Genomic DNA, 22,293 nt, shown 5'->3' with positions numbered 1-22,293 from the left:
TCAAGCTGTTTTCTAGACCTGGACTCAATGTATAATAACATGACCTCAAATGTTTGTTTTTACCTCGAATAACATAATTATCCAGTGCATCTTCCATTCTTTTCAGTGCTTCCCTTCTATCAGAACCATATGTGATTAGCTAAAAGCAAGCAAACAAACAAAACAGTTTATATAGATACAGATCAATCTATCTATCTATAAGTCAAACATTTCATCCTAGTAAAAACTAAAATATTTCATAACAGATTTCCAAAATATATTTTGAAATTTCACAGTGGTTCAGTTTTTAGTACAAACTATGTCAATTAAGATTTTTTTAAAGTAAACAAATATTAGAATCAAGCTATTTCAGACTTTTCTCCGAGATTTCACTATCACAGAAAAGAGCTATTTGAGGCAAACCAAAATGTAACAAAAACAAGCATATAAAAATTTAAGAGGAAAGATACCAAAATTGTGAACATTGAGGATGGGATATAAACATCTGGGATAGTGGAGGATTAGGCAAAATTTGTTTTTTCTCTCCCTTCAAATATGACTCCCTGAATAGCTAATTTTACACATAATATAGCACAGAAGCAAAGGGTTCTTGTATTAGAAAAACAGAAAGATCTTACTGTTCTATATGATTTTGTGCCTATTTATATGTGTTAGACCTTTTATAAATTAGCAGTAAGAACTATTCGTAAAGTATTTTTCTGGTTACTATGTTAGTCCATCTATAGTTTCCAATTTTTTAGTACATTTAATTAGCTGTTCAATATCAAGCCAGGTTGAAAATTAATTTGCAGGCCATTTTTCTGAACAGAAATGTATTCATCTAAAAATGGAACCCTATATCTATAATATTTTATTGTATTTTTTATTTTTTAATTAAATAGTATTTCTCTAACAAACAAAATACCTAAAGTTCACTTTAACAATATTAGTATAAAAACTTAAGTGAAAAAAAAAATGAAAAAATGGGTTGTTTACTACAACTACAGAAAAAAGTACACTTGGAAGAAAGAAAAATCTTAAGAAATAGGGCTTGGGAATTCCCTGGTGGTCCAGTGGTTAGGACTCCGAGCTTTCACTGCTGAGGCCTGGGTTCAATCCCTAGTCAGGAAACCTAAGATCCCGCAAGCCACTCGTCATGGTCAAAAAAAAAAAAAAAGAAAGAAAAAGAAATAGGGGTTTTGGTAAAGAAGTCATCCTTCAATACAGGTCTATCACTTTAGAAAAAAAAGGATATTCTAAATAAAATCCAGTTTCAACCACTACAGTAAGAATTTTACACTTTATAAGATCGTAAGATTTGAAAATGCCAAAAGATCTAAAATTTTAAGTAGACTGGTTAATTTATTCTGGAAAGTCAAATTTCAAAAAGGGAGCAAAAAGACATCTTATAGTCTTACACAAAATTTAAGTATCTTAAATCTACATAAATTAATTAGTAATTCATAAAAACTGAAGAGAAAAGGTGAAAAGTCCTCTAACAAACACAGCCTATCACCTCAACTCCTTGACATCACCTGCATTCATACTTTCATCTTGGACAATGTTCACTGGCCAGAAAGCAATGTAACTCCTCCCTGCAGTGGACTGGGTTGGTGCCACTGGTTAGCTAAGCTTGTTACTGTGGCGGCTGGGGTGATGGGGTGATGGGCTAATTTCACTGGGGAGGAGGGAGTGTTGCCAACTAACATGATGTCGAAATTTCTCTTAAGAGAAAGAAAAGCTGCTCAGCTTTCACTTTTCCATCAGTGGCCATCATTATTTGTTTAATTATAGCACATGATTCAGATAAAGTACCCATCCCAGACTTTTTTTTTTCCCCAGACTTTTAAATTATATATGTCCATTGTCTCTTCAGAGGAAAACTGAAAGAAACCATTAAGAAGTCGAACTAACTTTTGAAATCATTGGATCATAATAAATGCTAATATCACTTCCTGGCTGGATGCCACTATCAACGCGGACCTGGGAGGAAGAAAGAAAAGAAAAGAAAGTTCATATTGTGAAGCTATCTTTCTAACAACAAATTTAATTTCCACGAAGCAGATGGATAATTTCAGTCTCAAATAACATTTCAGCTTCCAGTAAGTAGAAAAACAACCTAAAAATATAGAGACCAGACTATCTTGATCTGTTATTATACAGTACAACACATATTTTTTTGTTCTCCCACTAAACGAAGGAACTAAGAAAGAGCAAAAAAAAAACCCAAACAAACAAACAAACAAAACTTTATACATCACTTTCGTGGGATGTGTTTGTAGCTATTTGACGGTGTCTTCCAACTGAAGGAGAGCATGAACGACGCCCCTTCTAATCACACTGCCCACTCTACTCTTCCGAGAGCTCCAGTGCGGACCCCAGTCAAGCCGTGCAGCAGGACCCGGGAGCTCTGCTCATCAGCTCCATAGGAACACTGGTCCTGTGGCTTTCATGTCTGTAACACTTTCCTTTCTTGCCTCACCCTCTCAACTGTAAAACGCGGTTTTTTTCTGTTACTGTTAGTCCCCTGAGACCTTAATGTTTATACAGCTTTTCTCATGGCTTTCCTTTGTAAGGACACAGCCCCAATTAAAGTTCTGATTTTGTGATTTTCACGGGGAAAAAAAAAATAGCACAAGTTCAAAATATTCTTTTGAAGAACCTGATTGCTGTTAACCAGCCAACAACTTAGTCAGTACATCGCTGATTCTTGTTTTCATCTCCCTGTTTGATACCAGCAGTAAGGCACAGAGGTTAGCCATGTAAAACTTTAAAATGAGCAGTTGCTGAGGATGAAATATTTATTAAATTATTGTGCTTAAGTTTTGGAATCTGAAGTATTTAAAAGCTAATCAAAATAGTTAAGATAGTCCAGCATGTCCTAGGGGGTTTGAGGATAGAAGAATTTAATGGAAGCTGCTAGAACAGCAGGACTTTGGTGCCCAACATGGTAAAGGGGCGGGAAGAGAAGAGCAAAGCTCACATAGCTCTTCACCTGTGGGAAGAAGCCTCCCTAATAAACAGCAGCTCATCTGTCTGCAGCAAGGCAGAAAAAGGTCAACACAGCGGCTGTTAAGCCTTTAATATTTTAATTTAGGCAATTATCAAGGGACCACATGTAGAACCTCTTGTCTAGGGTATCCACATGAGGGTTCGATGATGGCTTTATTATACGATGACATCAAAAGATAAGCCACAGTTTCATTCTCGTAAAAAAAAATCATACTGTTATCCTCTTTGTAAGGTTTTAGAAGATAACATTATCACATACCCAGAGTGCTTTTATTTCTGTATTTGCAAACAACTCATGAAATAATATGGATATTTATATTTGCATTCACATTCATATATGAAAATCTTCATTCTAAATGAAAATCATTCAGCACACTTAAAACATATATTTGGCTTTCTATTTTCTGAAAACACACTTCAGGACATCAACTGAAGTTCTATGAAATTCACAGTGTTTATAAAAACTATAAAAGAATTAATGGGGCAGCTGTGAAAGCAATAATATCAAAATCTACCTCCTAGACACATTTAAATTGCCCCAAAATGACAACTGGTGATCAAGTTACATAACAGAAAAGACAGCTCTGAACTTGCATTTTTTTCATTGTAGTAGCAAAAAGTTAAAGAGCTAATTTTACCACCATGTATTATTTAAAACCATAGCATGCTTGCTAAAGCTGTGTTTAAAACTGAGATTGGTACAAGTTCTAAAACTTTTGACTTAAAACATATGCTACTATTTGCTACATAAACTGCTGCAAAGCTAGTGTGGAACTTTGATGTTCAACCCACTAGTAAAATAACAGACAATAAAGAATATTTTTTACATTCTCCTATAGTAACTTAAAACTTTAGTTACCTTGAATAACATCACCCTAAAAGTTAAGTTACCTAGGGCTCTTAGATATAACTACGTCTTTGTTATTTAATAAAATTATCATCACAGAAGGTATGTCTTTTTAATTTAAAAATATATACGGTAAAATAAAGATGTATTAAATATAATCAACACATATCTTTGTATAAGCAAATCAACATTTCCAATTTAAAACTGTAACAAAGCATGAAAACTCTGACTTACAATTTACTGTCTATGCAGCTTTTTCCAAATGATAATCAGAATTCAAAAAAATGTCTAACAATGAATTAAAATTAAGTCTCCATTCCTCCACTGAAACAAAGCCTATACCAAAAAATATATTTTAGCTTTTGCACTAAAAGCTTTAAGAATAAAGTCAAGTGGAATTGTAACCAAATTTCTAAGCAGAAAAAAACTGCAGTCTGAAAATAACAAATTTACAAAATATAGTGATCAAAGATAAGAAAATCTTCATCTTTGCCACATAAGCAAATAGGAGGCTTAGAGAAGAACGTGAAAAACACAAACCAGAAGTTAACTCTGAAGTATGTATTCTTGTGATCAAAAACGGTTAAGAGCTGCAAAGGATCTCCTGAGTTAAAACTAATCTAGTTTAAGAAGGCAAGGAAGAAAAACTACCACCACCACCACCACCACCCAAGCACCTGTGTATGAGTCTCAAACCATTGCTCAGAAACCTCGGGCATAATTTAAATGTCTTTCTTCACACAGTGGACCCTGTGAAACTATCAGCCAGCTCCCACCCTTCATTCTTGATTCACCTCTCCCCCTCAGCACAACTCCCAGCCCGCCATGTCTACCTGACAAGTGACAGCCCAATCTGATTAAATGCTTCCAAGGGAGGAGACTCATGGGCCTCCATGACAGGCCAAAAGTGATCACCATGGAGATACATAATTACAGCTGTCAGCGCATCTACTGTCCTGCTGACATCAATTTGATTGCTCCCAGCAATAATGATAGACAAAGCTTAGTGTGCACTCTCCCGCACCCAATCACTTTATCTATTCCTTGGTCCATTTAGCTGACATGCAACATTCACACAAGCAAATAACAGCAGTAAGCAGAACATTTAAGGCATTTTAATTGTTTTTTCTTTCTATGGATGGCTCACAACTGCAAATGTTATTACATAAAGCTCCTGCTGCAGCATTAATTGAAGAAAGATTTGGTGGGACAAAGACTGTAGGGGGTACAGTTTGTCCATTATCACTTGTACTTTCAACAGGTCTCACGTTTGAAAATTGCAAATTGCAAAAACTTGCGAGGGCAAAATGTTTGACATCCTGTTAGCTATTACAACATGGTGAAAACTTCTAACAACTAGAGTAATCATTATGAATTCTTATTTAATACTTTTTTGTTTGATTAAAAAAATGTTTAGATATGTCCCTATGATACTTGTTTTCTCATCTGCTATTTAACGTCACATAATGCCTGTTAAATCTTTACAATTTTTCTTCTGCCTTCAGGCTTTGAACACAGCATGGAGTCTCCGAGCCTAGAAAGGGTCAAGTCCCTTTAGAAAGCACATGGGCAAAAACAATTTAAAAAGTGAAATAAATCATATATCCAATAACATCTTCAAATTTAGAATTCTTCCTGTAATCTTTCACCATCTTCATGCCAGTAATCAAACTGAATAATCATATTCACAGATGGTACAGCCTTGTCATCCACTAGCTAACATAATGTCATATATATACGCACTTACTACCTTGATTAAGATAAAGGGTATGTCCTTGTTCTTTTCATGCAACAAGAACTATTTAAAGAACAGCTATTAAACACAGAAGAAGTATAAATACAGTGGACAGCGGTCGCCTTTCTTTAAGTGGTGTACACAATACGTACTTCTTAAAGGCTTTGACACTTCATAGAAAGAGGTACACTTTGTTTTCCTTAATCCATTTAGATTAACGAGCTGATTCTGTGCTTGATTTCTTGACATCTGACTATACAGGGAAGCAGGATTAGATTTATTGAAAAGATTAAATTGTAACACGGAAATGTCATTTCCCATTCTTAAGATTCCATGAATCTTCTTCATTATGACTTTCAAAAGAACTGGGAACACTGTAAGCTATCATTTATTTAGAAGTCAGATGTCTCCAGACTTCCCCTGTTAGGTGAATTCTGACTTTCCTGAACATCATACAGTACAAAATATGAAAAAACAAAAAACTGTGATTCCCCATGAATTTCACTTGTCATCCAATTTACACCCTTTGGTGTTGACATGCTTTAACATAAAAGTGTGACATAAATCAAGATTTTTTAACCCCTCACTTGATATTACAGCTTAATGACTTACACCAGGTAGATGTATTGGTTCTTGGTACTGAGACAATCTCCCAATAGACGGTAAACCAAAAGACTTGTAGGGGTCCTGAAAGTTCAAAGGACAGGAAGCACAGTCTTTGAAATATAAATCAGCACAAGTAAGGTTAAATATTTATACAGTGAAGAAGCATTTATAGGCCTATTTACCAAATCACAGATTTCAGAATATTACTGTCTTATCCTCACTCTAGACAACTTAGAAATGTATTTAAAAATCAAACAGAACTGTAAGCAGAATTTAGCCTGACCTTGATCATACTTTATTGAAATTGGTAAAATTCCAACTTTCTATAATCTTCTTAGAATGCCTTGGGCAAAAATAAAATAACCTAGGAGCTACATCAAAACATACTCAAGTTCAGAACAACAAATGTAGTGCACTAAAGATATTTGTTTTTCTTACTCTCAAACCAGCTCACATATGGTAAAATTTGAGCATTTTAGTTCTTCAAACAAAGGCCTGAAAAGTAACTTCGAATGTGCTACTAGATATATGCTCCATTTATAAATATCTTAGATCAGAATAAATAGTAAGTTCAGTGTTATAACAATAGGAAAGAAAAGAATACCACTTAAAATATAATATAACCAAGCCATAGATATTTCTCAAGATCCTTAAAAAAATTTCAAAAAAACTTCCAGAATTTTTAAACACAGATACTACTAATTTGTTTTTTATTTTACAGATAGGCTTCGATGTCTAAAAGTAAAAGATGGTATAAATGTTTCCTTGCATTTTTGTTTTAACCATTTGAAAAAAAGCATTTTCAGATGTTGACTGCTTTACCTGATTAATTATAAAATAAAATTAAAGTATTAAACTGAGAGTTTTTGAGTTAAATCCATAATTAAAACTATGAATTGAAGCTTTGCAATTTAAATTTTAGTTGTTATTTTTACATAATCATAAGAGATAAAATTATTAGGGAAAAACTGTTGGAAAAAATTTAAACACTGAATTAACAACTGATGTATAACTAAGGTAGCTCTTTAAAACACACACACACAAACACACACACACACACACACACACACACAGAGAAACAAATGCCCCTTTTCATTTCGAATGTGGTTTGAAAATAAGCAAAAACAAAAACCATGGTCCATTCAAACACAACAATATTTAACTAATGCTTTCTTGTTCCTTAAAATGATTAGTAGCTATTCCTCCAACCAGAAAAAAACACATGAAAATTAATTAAACTCAATTCTTTAAAACTATTTTGAGTTACGTTAAAATGATCTAACCTTTTTTTCTGGTTCATTTATGGATTACATAATCAAATACTTGACACAAGTTATAAAACCCTAAGTTTACCTTGTGCTTAGCTATATGTGGTCCCATAACTCAGGACACAACCACCATCCTTCCTCCCAACATCATTCATTTTACCTCGGCATAAACCCGACATTCAACTGCCCAGCCGCTGATGGGAATATCAGCTTGTTTGTGCCTGAGAGGGTAACCCTTGGCAACACGGATCATTTCTTGGACTAGGTCCAGGCCAGTAATGCATTCTGTGACAGGATGCTCAACCTGCAAGGCCAAGATGTGCCAGTCAATAGTTGTAGGAAAAGGTAAATAAACAGAAATAAGAACAATGTCAACAATTTCTGGGTAAAATGAGGTTAATTATATTTAATATTTAATCATATTTGACTATTTTTTTAAATTTTTATTTTATTTTATTTTTCGGCTGCGCTGGGTCTTAGTTGTGGCACGCGGGATCTTTAGTCGTGGCATGCATACTTCTTAGCTGCGGCACACATGCAGGATCTAGTTCCCAGACCAGGAATCAAATCCGGGCCCCGTGCATTGGGAGCGCACTGGATTGGTGGTCTTACCCACTGGACCACCAAGGAAGTTCCCATATTTAACTTTAAAATGATCTAAGAGAATAAAATTAAAGAATCAACACCATATAGTACAAAGCTGGGTAAGAAAAATGACACCCCAAAATTATCTGTAAACTATCTGTACTACTTTTCCCAGTTTTTATTTAGATGTGGTCCAACAATGTTTAACACTTTTAATTTTGAGACTAATTCTTACCTGAAAATTACATATTTAGCTACAATCCTCAATGTGGCTGATAATTAACCTATTCTGCTACACTTAGCATGGCATCTATAGAGGCGGCTTATGATTTTCCAAAGCACTGGTCTCGCCTGAGTTTCACCAACTTGCATGCTTTCACTAACCTGTCCTGACAAGCAACCAGACTAGCGTACTCTTACATCAATGCGGCGTAGCAGAAACGAGCAGATGGGTCCTGCAGGTTGTTCTCCCTCCAGACCTACGTGGGGAGTGCTTAGCATGCACCGTAACAAAACGGAGCCAGTGAAATCACGGCTCTCTCAGCAAACTGCTGATAACTACTCTGGACGATGCTGTCATGGGGATCCCTGGCCTTCCACACTAGCACACGGGATACACATATACAAAAACACGCAGAGACATACAGGGATACTAACAGACATACACATCCTTATAAATCTGATCGACTGCTTACAAGATCCTAAACTTAACTGAGCTAAAATAAAGCCACTTTGGCACTGGTAAAGAGTAGATAATCTGTCTGTCATGCAAAACCTTGAATACGTTTTGAAAATTTAAATTAAATTTTGGCCACATCTGCTGCTTTGATACCAATTTCTTTTCTCATAAAAACTACGCATGTTCTAAATGCACTTCACAATAGTTTCTTTATCATGACATGTCATATTTCATACACTCTGACACGGGAAAAGGTCAATGAACAAACGAATTGTCTTCCCATCTTCAACTACGCTAATTGAAGGACAGGACTTAGTCATTATAATAATCTTGAAGCTTATCATAAGCAGACAATGCCATGGTCTTTTAAAAAAAAAAGCTTTGTAAAAATAAACAGATGGCATCCATAATTAGCTCTGTGTGTGTTATGAGTTTGTTTACAGTTTCAACAACATTTTAAGACATTTTGACATAATTTTAATGACAAATCATGACTAAAATAAGCATTGACCCTTTGTAAAATAAATGTGACACTAAGTAAAGATCTTATTAGATAGTTTAGAATATATCAATATATTTTTGGGAGCAAACTATGGTTTTGAGAGAAACAAGATTTTTTAATTTATTTATTTATTTTATCTTTTCGCTGCGTTGCAGCGAGCGGGGGCTACTCTTCGTTGCGGTGTGCGGGCTTCTCATTGCAGTGGCTTCTCTTGTTGTGGAGCACGGGCTCTAGGAGCACGGGCTCTAGGAGTAGTTGTGGCACGCGGGCTCAGTAGTTGTGGCGCACGGGCTTAGCTGCTCAGTGGCACGTGGGATCTTCCCGGACCAGGGCTCGAACCTGTGTCCCCTGCATTGGCAGGCAGATTCTTAGCCACCAGGGAAGTCCCAAAAAACAAGATTCTATATGATAAATATAATAAGAAAGGAACGAATGTAAAGCCCCTCTATTAGTGCTAGAAACAAATTTCATGTGAGAAAGCATCTTACCACTATAACTATTCAAGAGCTGAACCTACTATGTGCCCAAGGGCTCTATATCAGTACTATCCACATATCTTTGTTAAGTGAGAAAACATTTTTAAAAGCTCAGAGAATGATTTAATTTCATCCTTCTACGTCTAGTGCCCAGAAAAGTACATACTATATAGTAGACAAATAAATATACATTGAATGAACGAGCAGCAAATCCAGAGTCACACCTATAGTAAGTGGTAGAGGCAGGGTTGGAATTTATGTCACTCCAGAGGCGATATGACCTTCCTGTTCTTCCTCGTGGAAAAATGTATATGAAAGAACGTAGTTAACATAAACAGCTATATAATTATGAGCTGCTGTCTTTTACAAAATACATTATTACAAAGTCTAAAGATGTGGTCAGTCAAAAATTCATTGTAAGGCTCTCTTTCACCTTAGAAGACCTCCCTATAATGTATAGGAAAAAAAAGTTTATTAGACCTGTATTGAATAGAATCTAAAAATGGACCCACTTTAATCCAACTTAGAGTTACATAACAGTAACACAACATTTTACAATCTTAATTAGTGAGCTGCAAGTATTTCAAAATAAAATAAGTAGATAACTAAAATAATAACTAGCTGCTAAAGGCAAAATCATTAAAGAATTTTTAAAAAAATATCCACTTAGGTTCAAGTATTGTTAAAGTATACAAAATAGTCTGACATACCTGAATTTTTCAGGTAACAGTAATATGTCTTTTTAAAGTAAAACAATTTTAAACATTTTTGAAAGAAATCTTTCTAAATACATTTTAATAGAATTCTGAAGTTATTTAACAGGATGTGTGAAACATTTCCTTTAGACCCTGTATTATTATTATCATCATCAGGAATCTCGTAAATGTAACACTGACTAAATAACCATGTCTATCCCCCATCCCTGAGAATTTAGGCATAGTTTGCCTGTGCAAGTTAAACTCAACACTTAAGAGATAAGGGCAGGGGCTTCCCTGGTGGCGCAGTGGTTGAGAATCTGCCTGCCGATGCAGGGGACACGGGTTCGAGCCCTGGTCTGGGAGGATCCCACATGCCGCGGAGCAACTAGGCCCGTGAGCCACAACTACTGAGCCTGCGCGTCTGGAGCCTGTGCTCCGCGACAAGAGAGGCTGCGATAGTGAGAGGCCCGCGCACCGCGATGAAGACTGGCCCCCACTTGCCACAAGTGGAGAAAGCCCTCGCACAGAAACGAAGACCCAACACAACCAAAAATAAATAAATAAATAAACAATAATTAAAATTTAAAAAAAAAAAAAAAGAGATAAGGGCAGAGGTTACAAAGAGACAAAATGGCTGACAGGCCAAAATATAATTCAATGAATGATTTTAAAATATCATTAAAATACTATCCTCTAGCCCTTGAATAAAAATCTAGTGTTTAAAGACAAAAGGCCAGGGATACCCCGTTCTTGCCTGGAGAACCTACCCCTGCAGGACTCTGAGGCCCAAAAGTCAACCCAGGAAGAAGAATGAAAGGCCTGGAAGCTTCTGAAATGCAGAGATATAAAAAAATGACTGTGAACCCTCTGAGCACACAGCCTGTTGTCCCTTATTTATCCTCAGATATTCCAAATGTTTCCCTTGTTTATCCACGGAAAATAAAACTAGTGAACTGCGAAAAAAAGAAAGAAAGAAAAGGAAAGGAGAAAGGAAGGGAGGGAGGTAAGATCAATGGAAAGTAAAGGTGGCTAACTGGAACAAAAGGTTATAAAAAGAAAAAAAAGCTCAAAGATTGGCCTCTGGTAAGCCAACAAGTTTACCTCGTCCAACCTAGAAGAAAAAACTACCTCTGAAAGTATGATGCTAATAAACATCTATTCTGAGGGCTATTATGTGGGGGGAGGCAGTGGGGGGACAAGGTTTCTGAGCAACTTCTCTCTGGGAAACACTGAGTTAACTGAAGTTAAACAGGTTCATTTAAGAAAAGACTCCTCAGACTCATTAATCTGTGAATATGCCTCGGGACTCTAGGAGGAGGCTGTATAGCACTTATGTCACCACGCACCTTCTTCTGCAGACTATCTTTATGGACTGAGACTTCCACAGGACACACGTTTAGTGTGTCTAAAGGTTCAAAACACAAATATTCAAAATACAAAACTCAATTCCCTTATGTGACTCTGTCCTCACCAAACAAATTTTTGGTCTTCATATATGATTTCCCTATTCAACAGAAATGTGTGCTAGTTCCAAGAAACATATGAAAGAGGGATCCACCAGATAGTATGATTGTGCATTAGAGATTAATATATTGACATTCTAGTATATAAATCTTGTGATTTAGTCAGCAAAAGTAATACCTAGCCATAGAGAGAGAGAGAGAGAGGCAAGACATACACATACAAGCCAAAAAAAGAGTAAGCCATCCCATCCAAGTTAGAATTCCTGAATCCTCAAAGGCAAATTATTGAATGGGATATATTCATCAAGTCAGTGCTACTCTGCAGGTTCTATTAGTAGCTTATAAATCAGTTTGTACTAGCAATGCCCCTATCGCACCATGAATCTTTTGTTCAAACAGATACAAACAACTACAATCATCAAATGCCTTATTATGATACATAATCACACTCAAGATCTAGAATGAGTATGTACAGTTCTATACACCTACATTAGATGGTCACAGTCAGCCAGCTTTTTATAGATCTATTTGCTATTTTAATTTAGTCTTCTTAGTCACCATCAAACTGTCACTATTGTCAGTGTTTGTGTAGACCTCTTGCCACTCTCTTACTAATTTGTTGCTTCAAATGTATTTCTCAAAAAAATAAATAACTGAGCTTATCAAATGCAATGGTGAGGTAAACTAGGTTTTGATTCACCTGAGTTTTGATGTATCAAATTTCAATAGTAATAAATTTAGAAAAGCTAAATCTTTCTGGCATTGTGTCGTCATTATCTACCTTCTGATTCTAAAAGTTAAAATCGTAAATTCTGCCACTGCCACTGTAGTCTTTAGCCTTATTCCTCCTTAAATACAAACTAGGAAGTATCTAAAACTAATGAAGGAGAGAATGAGATATGCCCAGAGCCTCAAAGTATCTCCCTATAAGATACCTTCATTAATGACAAGGGGAGAAACACTCACACTACGGTGGGGAAATGCAAGAGATGCCACCTTTTCTTTTTTTTTTAATTGGAGTTTAGTTGCCTTACAATGTTGGGTTAGTTTCTGCTGTGCAGCAAAGTGAATCAGCTATACGTATACATATTATCTACTCTTTTTTAGATTTTCTTTCCATTTAGGTCACCACAGAGCACTGAGTAGAGTTCGCTGTGCTACACAGTAGGTTATCATTAGTTATCTATTTTACACATAATAGTGTATACATGTCAATCTCAGTCTCCCAATTCATCCCACCCACCCCTTCCCCGCTTGGTAACCATAAGTTCGTAAGAGATGCCACGTTAACCAAGCCAAAATTACCAGTAATGGGATAAACAGACATCGCATGCCTCCTATATGGTGCTCAGGGAAGAACAATAGCATTTCTGTAGTATTCTTGCCAAAAATGCAAAGCCTGAATACAATCAAGAGAAAAAAGACAAATGCAAAATGCAGGACACTCTAGAAAATAAATGGCCTGTGCTCATAAAAAAATGTAAAGATCATACTTGACCAAAAAAAAAAAAAAAAAAAACGACTAAGGAACCGTTCCAGATGGAGAGAGACTAAAGAGGCATGACAAGTAAATGTAACATAGGATCCTGAACCAGAAAAATGTTGTATTTTACTATAAAAGACAATAGTGAACAACTGGTGAAATGTGAATATGATCTATAGACTGGATGATAGTAATATGTCAATGTTAATATTCTGATGTTGATAATGGTACTGTGGTAATGTATAAGAATTTTCTTGTTTTTAGGGGTAAAGAGGCACCAGGCCTGCAATTTACTCTGAAATGTATCAGGTAAAGAAGATAGACACAGAGAAACAAAGACGCAGATATAGATACAAGGATAAAGCAAATGTAAATGTTAGTAAAGGGTGTTCAGAAATTCTTTGTAATGTTTTGCAGTTCTTCTGGACATCTGAAATAACTCCAAAATAAAAATTAATAAAAATTAAAGCAATGTCACTAGAATTTTTGTTTTTATATTACAAAACATTATTAAAATAAAGATATCTGACTTGATCAACATTATTTTCTCTTCAATCAGAACCCTCTCATTGTGCTAAATAAAAATAATCAACAACAGATAATTTGTTCAATGTGTTTTCGCTAACTTAAACTTCTAAATACTTTATTGTGTTGACGACCTAATAATTCTAAAGATTTTAAGAATGGGTAACTAGATAACAGGCAAGTATTCCTCGAGGAGAAGATGATTCAGGCAAATTTTAATTACACACTAAAGTTAACTTCAAATGAAAATTAACACTGAGGCAAGTTTAAAAGAGGAGAAAGTCCCAAAAAGTGTGGAGAGAAGTCAGATCAATGAAATTATGTGTTACCTTGGCCATTACAGAGAAGGAGGGTGATGAAAAGTATTCAAGGTTCCTTGAATGGAGGGTAATTGTTTTTCAGGTGGTAAGTGGAGGTCCAACTGCTTAGTCAAAGCAGAAGCTGTCCCTAAAAGCAGAAGACCCATGTACATACCATAACTAACATCTCTATGACACTGAAATTTACCAAATCCCTCCAAATGCACAAACTTGTTCCCTATTCCACTGTCATTTTACAGACAAGGTGCAAGAGATACTCGCAAGGGGTAGAAGGTAAGTAAATATTAAGAATTTTCTAATATTCAAATAATGTTATTTTAAATTAATGTAATTTAAAGTAACTTCTTTATTAAATATGTCTAAACAAGATATTACAAAGACTTAGTTTGCGAAAGCCATCTTTTGTAAGCAGAACTTGTTTAATTCAACTCAGCAAAGCAGTACAGGTATGATTACCTGTTGAAATGTGAGGAAACTGTCCTGTTATATAAAATCAGGTTTCATAATGGTATTTGGCATAATAGGTCTTTTTCGTTTGTTGTTATTCTGGCCTGAAAGGATAACTGATGTCATTATTTTTGGTTTTGCTCTTTCAGTTCAGAGAGATTCTTTGTCCAGAACAGAATCTAACATATACCTATTAAAATTCTGAAACTCTACCTCCTGAGAATACAGGGTTTCAAAATAAAGATCTAAAGTTATTAGATTTTGATCCACAGGACTCAAAGATAAAAAGCATGTTGGGAAATAGGCCCCAACACACCATCCCTGTAAACTCACCTTGAAAATAATGGCTATATTCAAGAGTGGCAGTGAAAACTCAACAGTTTCTATTATAGAGCTTCCCTGTTGACCCCAACACAAATAGTCAGATGAAGAAAGGATAAGAGAACTGTTAGGCACTGAACTGCATCTCCTCTGCCCAATTCATATCTTTAAGTCCTAACCCTTAGTACCTCAGAATATGACTGTGTTTGGAGATACGGTCTTTAAAGAGGCAATTAAGTTAAAATAAGGTCATTAGGGTGGCCCCTAACCCAACATGACTGATGCTCTTATAAGAAGAGATTAGGACACAGACAACACACAGCACAGAAAAAAAGACCATGTGAAGACACAAGAAGACGACGTCCATCTGCAGGCCAAAGAGAAAGGCCTCCAGAAGAAACCCATCCTGCCGACACCACGATTTTAGACTTCTGTCTCCAGAAGTGTAAGAAAATAAATGTTGTTTTAGCCATCCAGTCTGTGGTAACTTGTCAAGATAGCCCTAAAAAACTAATACAGGAACAAATTTGAAAAGTTAAAATCTAGATAAGAATCCAGAACTCAAAGACACCAAAATAGTCTATAAAATGCTTTAAAACAAAAAACTAATGAAAAATGCCTGACAAGTTTAACTATTCATATCCATATAACAAAAACTTCTTTCCTTCAACTTTCTAAAAAGACTCAATAAACATTAAGTGAAAGTATAACATGCCCTTCGTTATATTCTCTTTCCTAGGAGAGTAACTTCAAGTATTCCAGAACATCCCAGTTCTGGCTAACTCTAGCCCGTCTGAGAATCCTGGCCTCTATGACTTTAAATATAATCAAAATGTCAACTTCCGTCCAGATCTAAAATATCACTTCTGGCAAGAATGGAATTTTACAAATTAATTACAAATCCATTTCCCTATAATTTCTCTTATTTCCACCAACTATTCTTTCAGTCAAACACCCCAATTCATAAAAGACCAAACTCTTTCAGTATTTTTTAAATTTAAAACTGCTCTGAAATTAGAATACAATATTTGTTCAGTTACAGTCGATTCTCAGAAATCAGAATTTAGGTTGCAATAATTTTTATTCTTTTAATAAAAGAAACAGCAAAGGATAAGAATCAAGACGCTAAAAAAGTGTTTCTAAAGCCCTCCTGGAATGTAAGGTTCCATACGATACAGGACTCTCTGACGGAAGCTCTGGTGGGACGTGGGGATACGCAGCCTCCGCAGAATTTCCACAGTTCTGTTGTACTTTTCTTCCACAACACAAGCAGATTCCTCCTCCACTGCAGCAGTCGGTATAAGCCACTGACTAAGGTCTAACAAAAGGGGTACAATTTAGCTCTCTGTTCTCAAAATGGGGGAACAGCCAGCAGACCACATTTGGGCATTTAATTACTTTAAGACTTTACTCCTTTCTATTTGGGAGTTTTCTAGGTTTTTTGATCTTTGTAGACTATAAAAAGACTGCTCTTCCAAAAAGATAACATCTAAAAATTGCCTAGATTTGGAAATTAACAATTATACACACACACAATTTGGAACGATATATTCAAGGTCCTAATATTAATCTTAGCACAAAAGCCTAAGCAGAAATAGTTTATCAATGTAACACTTTTATCAGTTCATTTTTAGAAGAAAGAGTTCCATATCCATTTCTCTCCTACACTCTTACACAAACACCTTTACAATGAAAAGGAAGCTTCTTTCAAAGCAGTATTTCCACTACATTTGTTCATTTGTAACAATAATTTTTCAGTCAACTGACAAAAGAATAATAAGAGAAAGTTATTATTAACTAATTTGTGGCTCAGTTTGCCATCTGAAAAAAAAATGACTACTGACAGGGTTTATTAATTATAATGACAACAGTAATAGTAAACGTGTTGGGACTTCCCTGGCGGCGCAGTGGTTAAGAATCCACCTGCCAATGCAGGGGACACGGGTTCGAGCCCTGGTCTGGGAAGATCCCACATGCTGCAGAGCAACTAAGCCCCTGCGCCACAACTACTGAGCCTGAGCTCTAGAGCCCGCGAGCCACAACTACTGACCCCGCGTGCCACAACTACTGAAGCCCATGCACCTAGAGCCCATGCTCCGTAGCAAGAGAAGCCACCGCAACAAGAAGCCCACGCACTGCAAAGAAGAGTAGCCCCCGCTCGATGCAACTCCAGAAAACCCACACGCAGCAACGAAGACCCAACACAGCCAAACATAAATAAATAAATAATTAATTAAAAAAATAGTAAACGTGTTAACCAATGTTTAACAAACATAGCGTGCAGGATGTTACTGGTAAGATTCTTACAGTTAGGAAGAAAATGAGTGCTTGGTATAAACCAGGCACTATTCTGAGCATTTAGATGTATTAATTCATTTAATGCTCACAATCCTATAAAGCCAGTGCTATATTACTGTCACTTTACAGATGACGGAAATGAAGCATAGAGAAGCTAAGGAACTTGCTTACAGACACACAGCTAGGAAGGAGCAGAGTTAGGATTTACTTGTACTAAGTGAAAATAGTGGATGTTTGCAATTTACGGAAAAAATGATTAAATGAGTCCCCGTTAGTCTACTACAACTGTTCTGAACCATTTTAGGGTCTAGAACCTCACCAAATTTCTCCCTAGAAAAGTGTGTATCCAATTTCAGAGGGTCCACGGACTCCCCTACAACTCATTAAAGAGTCCAGATAACCCAGGTTAGATGTTTCTGCTTTGGAAAGATGGCAATTCCAACATGGCTCACTCCCTCCCCACAGTCTCTATTTCCCCAGACTCAGGGAGCTGCTGAGGATAGGTGAAGTGCAAAGATTTGGGGCAAAGTGACAGCCAACAACAGGTAATAGGCTCTTCTCTCTCGTGGGCTGGGCAAGACTGAGAGACTAGCTTCAGAGAACTCCAGGGAAGAATGAGAAAGGCACAGGTCACGGAGACAGCTTGGCCTGCAGACATCCACGGACCCTGGAGAGAAACTCAATAAAGGCTCCAGAAGAGTCCCTGGTCTCTTCACCAAAGAGTCCAAGTAGTCAATAAACGATAGCTGGATTCTGTCCTTGAGACAAGGGGAATGCTAGGAGACATATGCTCTTGCTGTCCTCAGGAGTAGATATGGTTCTATCTGCAACCACTTGAAGAACTACTGCCCCTAGAATATTACATCAAAAGACGTCAGTACTGAGCACCCAAGACAACCACAGTAGACGGTGTACCCCACTGAAAAAGGATAAACATTCGGAATAACGATCATATATGTCAAGTGAAATAGAGCGGCTGAGGGACAGAAAAAAAAATTTATCCAAAAAACAGTAAGGGCACTTAGAAACTTCGAGAGTAGCAATATAAGCACACACACACTCCTTTATGCAATTAGACTTTCTGGGATAAAATAACATAATTTCCCAATTATGCAATTCAGTCAATTACTTAGAAGATGATCACTGCTTGAACCTGAATTAGTAGCCTGGAAGGAGAACATAAAGAATAATATCAAGAAACAGAACACAAATACAAAATGAGAGTAATCATGAGGGAAAACATATGAGCCCTAGAGGGCTTGTCCACAATACCTAACGGGCAAATAACAGGAGTCACCAAAGGAGAAAACTAACAAATGAGGAGAGGAAATAGTTACCAGAAGAAATTTCCCCTGAAATGAAGAGACACTTGAATCTGTACAACTGAAAAGGGCACATGGAGTAAAAGGCAGAGTTGATGGATATAAACATATACCTAGGCATGTAGGCATGTGAAGAAGAAAAAAAAAATTTCTGAATTCCAATATTTAAGAGAAAGTTGGGCCACCTTTCAGACAGCAAGAATACGTTACCTACAATGGAAGAGGAATCAGAATGACATCAGACTTAACCCTAGAGGCTAGAACACAGGAGAATGTAAAAACTACAAAAGACTAGAACAGAAACTCAAGAATCCTATACTCAATCAAAATATCATTCCTCTTTCACGGCTAAAGAAATATATTTGAGGATGGGGCATTTCAGAGCATATCATTCACATACTCCAGCTGAGGAAATTATATGAAAAAACTTTCTAAACAAACAAATGAACTAGGGAAGAAATCTTAAGGAGAAAGACAGAGAAGCTACAGTAAATGAGAGACATGCCTAGGGGGTGTGTACATAGAAGCTAAAGGGACTCTGGAAAAAGAATAGATAAACTACAAGGGAAAGTAACATATAGCCTAGAAGTATGAAATTATCTCAGAGACTCTTTACTGCTGGAAAGTCGAGAGAACCAGTTATATCATCTTTACAAATACTAATGGAGAAAATGTCTACCTGAAAAGGAGGATGAACATAAATACAATTTTAAAGGACAGAAAATCTCCAATTTATCAATGGGAAGCAATAGGAATAATTAGCAATTTAATTCAAGCAACAAATAGAAAAAAGAAAAAAAACTGGAATATTATTTATAAAACACAAGTAAAGATGAAATAAAATCAAGTATTTAAAATCAGAAGGGGACTTCCCTGGTGGCGCAGTGGTTGAGAGTCTGCCTGCCAATGCAGGGGACGCGGGTTCGAGCCCTGGTCTGGGAAGATCCCACATGCCGCGGAGCGGCTGGGCCCGTGAGCCACAATTGCTGAGCCTGCGCGTCTGGAGCCTGTGCTCCGCAACAAGAGAGGCCGCGATAGTGAGAGGCCCGCGCACCGCGATGAAGAGTGGCCCCCGCTTGCCGCAACTAGAGAAAGCCCTCGCACAGAAACGAAGACCCAACACAGCCATGAATAGATAAATAATACATAAATAAATAACTTTAAAATCAGAAGGACTAAAATTTCATACTGAAAGAAAGAGTGTCAGACTGGGTTTTTCAAAAAAAACTTACGGAACAATTAAAGCAAGTGATACAGAACAGGCAAATAAAACAAAAAAAAGCAGGACACAGACATAGAAAACAAATTTATGGTTACCAAAGGGGAAGGTGAGGAGGGATAAATCAGGAGAATGGAATTAACATATATACACTACTATATATAAAACAGGTAAACTACAAGGACCTATTGTACAGCACAGAGAACTATACTCAATATTCTGTAATAATCTATAAGGAAAAGAATCTGGGGTTTCCCTGGTGGCGCAGTGGTTGAGAGTCTGCCTGCCAATGCAGGGGATACGGGTTCGAGCCCTGGTCTGGGAAGATCCCACATGCCGCGGAGCAACTGGGCCCGTGAGCCACAATTACTGAGCCTGCGCGTCTGGAGCCTGTGCTCCGCAACAAGAGAGGCCGCAATGGTGAGAGGCCCACGCACCGCAATGAAGAGTGGCCCCACTTGCCACAGCTGGAGAAGGCCCTCGCACAGAAACGAAGACCCAACACAGCCATAAATAAAATAAATAAATAATTTTTTTTAAAAAATCTGAAAAAACATATATATATATATATGTATATATACATATATATAAATAAAAAACTGAATCACTGTGCTGTACATCTGAAACTAACATGACATTGTAAATCAGCTACATTTCAATTTTTAAAAAAATTTTTAATAAAAAATAAAGTCAAAAAAATTTTTAACTGGGATTGACATATATACACTAATATGTATAATATAGATAACTAATAAGAACCTGCTGTATAAAAAAATAAAATAAAATTCAAAAAAAATTTTTTAATAAAAAAAAAAAGTAGGAAATGCAACATGATATGAGTCAGGGTGGAATTTAAGATTAAACCCCTTAAACAAGATAAAGATATTATGTCATGATAAAAGGCAAACAGTAAGCCATTTCCTTACTGTATTTATATTACTCTCTTCCTACCTTCCAACTCCTGAACACCCTCTACTACCACTGTCTTGGGATGTTTTTTCCTAAAAGAAAAGGGGAGTATAGAGCCAAAAGGGAGGTGCTTCCATTACAGGTGAAGTTAGATCAGGTAAGATGTAGCAGTGATTTAAACTCCAGGAATATGAAGAATAAATTCTAGTGCCCAGATAGTTGGGAAGGGCTCAGACAAGTATAGGAGCAACACTGGCTAAAATGGGGAGCAAAGGTTGCCTTCGGAGTTTAGACCCAGGGAGGTCTTCACTTTTGCCTAAACTCAGTTTGCCATGAAAATTCCAAAGAGAGCAGACGTTTGGATTTGCCCTCCTTTGGGCATCTGCCTGACTATGATTAGTGTGTGAGTGTATAACGTGTTCATGAGTGAGGGTTTCGTCGAGCCGAGTGGGTAGGTGTATTGTCCGTATTTGTGTTTACTTTTTTTTTTTCTGATCTCATTTGTTCAGATTTTTTAACCTCTTGTGTTTTCGAGAGCCGCTCATGCCCCACCCCCACCTTTGTCTTTGCAGTATTCAAAAGTTATTTTTTTCCCATCAACTATATGCTGGCTAGAACAAGAGTTATTTCTGCTAGGCAGCATCTTACCCCCAGAGCTCTCCAGCTCTTCTGCCTAACAGCTTTAAATCGGAGATTGAAGAGTCAGTTTTTCCAAACCACCCGTTTTCCACGTTAGCTTGCGAGGCCTTTTCAATTCTTTTTGACTCCATGCGCCTCTGCTACACTGAGATAGGACACAGTTATGGTTACGGTATCACCAATTCTAGAGACGAAGGGGAAAAGGTGCACCAGGGCCCACCTAGCAGACAGGTTAGGTTGCTGCTGGGAGGTGGGGTGTCACTGTCCCCTTTGCACAGGCAGGCTGTTTCCAGGACCCCTCAGAAACTGGTCCCCACTCCTCTCCAGGGCTCTTCTCATCCCTCTATTTACATGCATGTGTGTGTATTTTCCCTGTGACACCGGCAGTGACAGTAATTTCCCACCCAGAGAGAAGCTTGTGGTCCATGATGCTCCAAGAATGAATTTCCAAGTATTTGCCAGTGGAGGTGCAGAAGCTGTGACAAGAGTGAGTCAGTGCTGCACTTTCAGAGCAACTGTCTACTGCAGTAATAAATGGAAAATATCAGCAAAAAAAAAAAAAAAACACACAGGCAAACAGTAATAAACCTATACTGTACATATTAAATTACTTTGTAGATATATATGTAAACATTATTACAAGTGCAAGGAAAACTGAGAGATGTATACTGAAGTAGTTATGGATGAAATTATTTAATGTCTGACATTTGTGTTAAAATACTCCAGCTATAAGGAGTAAAAGCAAGGAAAAGGAGGCATACATACAGGAAACAATACTGGCCAAGTAAACATGAAGTGAGGTAACAGATTCAGGGGCCTTTACCATACCACTCTCGCTATTCTTTATTTTTTTTTTTTAACGTATTTATTTATTTTGGGCTGTGTTAGGTCTTCGTTGCTGCACGCAGGCTTTCTCTACTTGCGGCGAGCGGGGACTACTCTTCGTTGCGGTGTGCAGGC

General features: G+C 36.9%; 1 protein-coding gene across 1 annotated transcript in view; it reads right to left on the bottom strand.

The window, feature by feature from the left end:
- Positions 1–22,293, bottom strand: part of PCCA (propionyl-CoA carboxylase subunit alpha) — a 374,750-nt gene that overhangs the window by 190,092 nt on the left and 162,365 nt on the right. Inside the window, exons 13-16 of the mRNA XM_059903326.1 lie at positions 7,608–7,751; positions 6,186–6,260; positions 1,894–1,962; positions 64–139 (exon numbers count right to left, since the gene is read on the bottom strand). Coding sequence (XP_059759309.1) covers positions 64–139; positions 1,894–1,962; positions 6,186–6,260; positions 7,608–7,751 — 364 coding nt within the window. The remainder of the gene's footprint in view (positions 1–63; positions 140–1,893; positions 1,963–6,185; positions 6,261–7,607; positions 7,752–22,293) is intronic.

Source organism: Balaenoptera ricei, chromosome 18 (assembly GCF_028023285.1).
Source record: "Balaenoptera ricei isolate mBalRic1 chromosome 18, mBalRic1.hap2, whole genome shotgun sequence".
NCBI lineage: Eukaryota > Metazoa > Chordata > Mammalia > Artiodactyla > Balaenopteridae > Balaenoptera > Balaenoptera ricei.
This window is presented reverse-complemented; position numbering and strand designations above follow the sequence as displayed.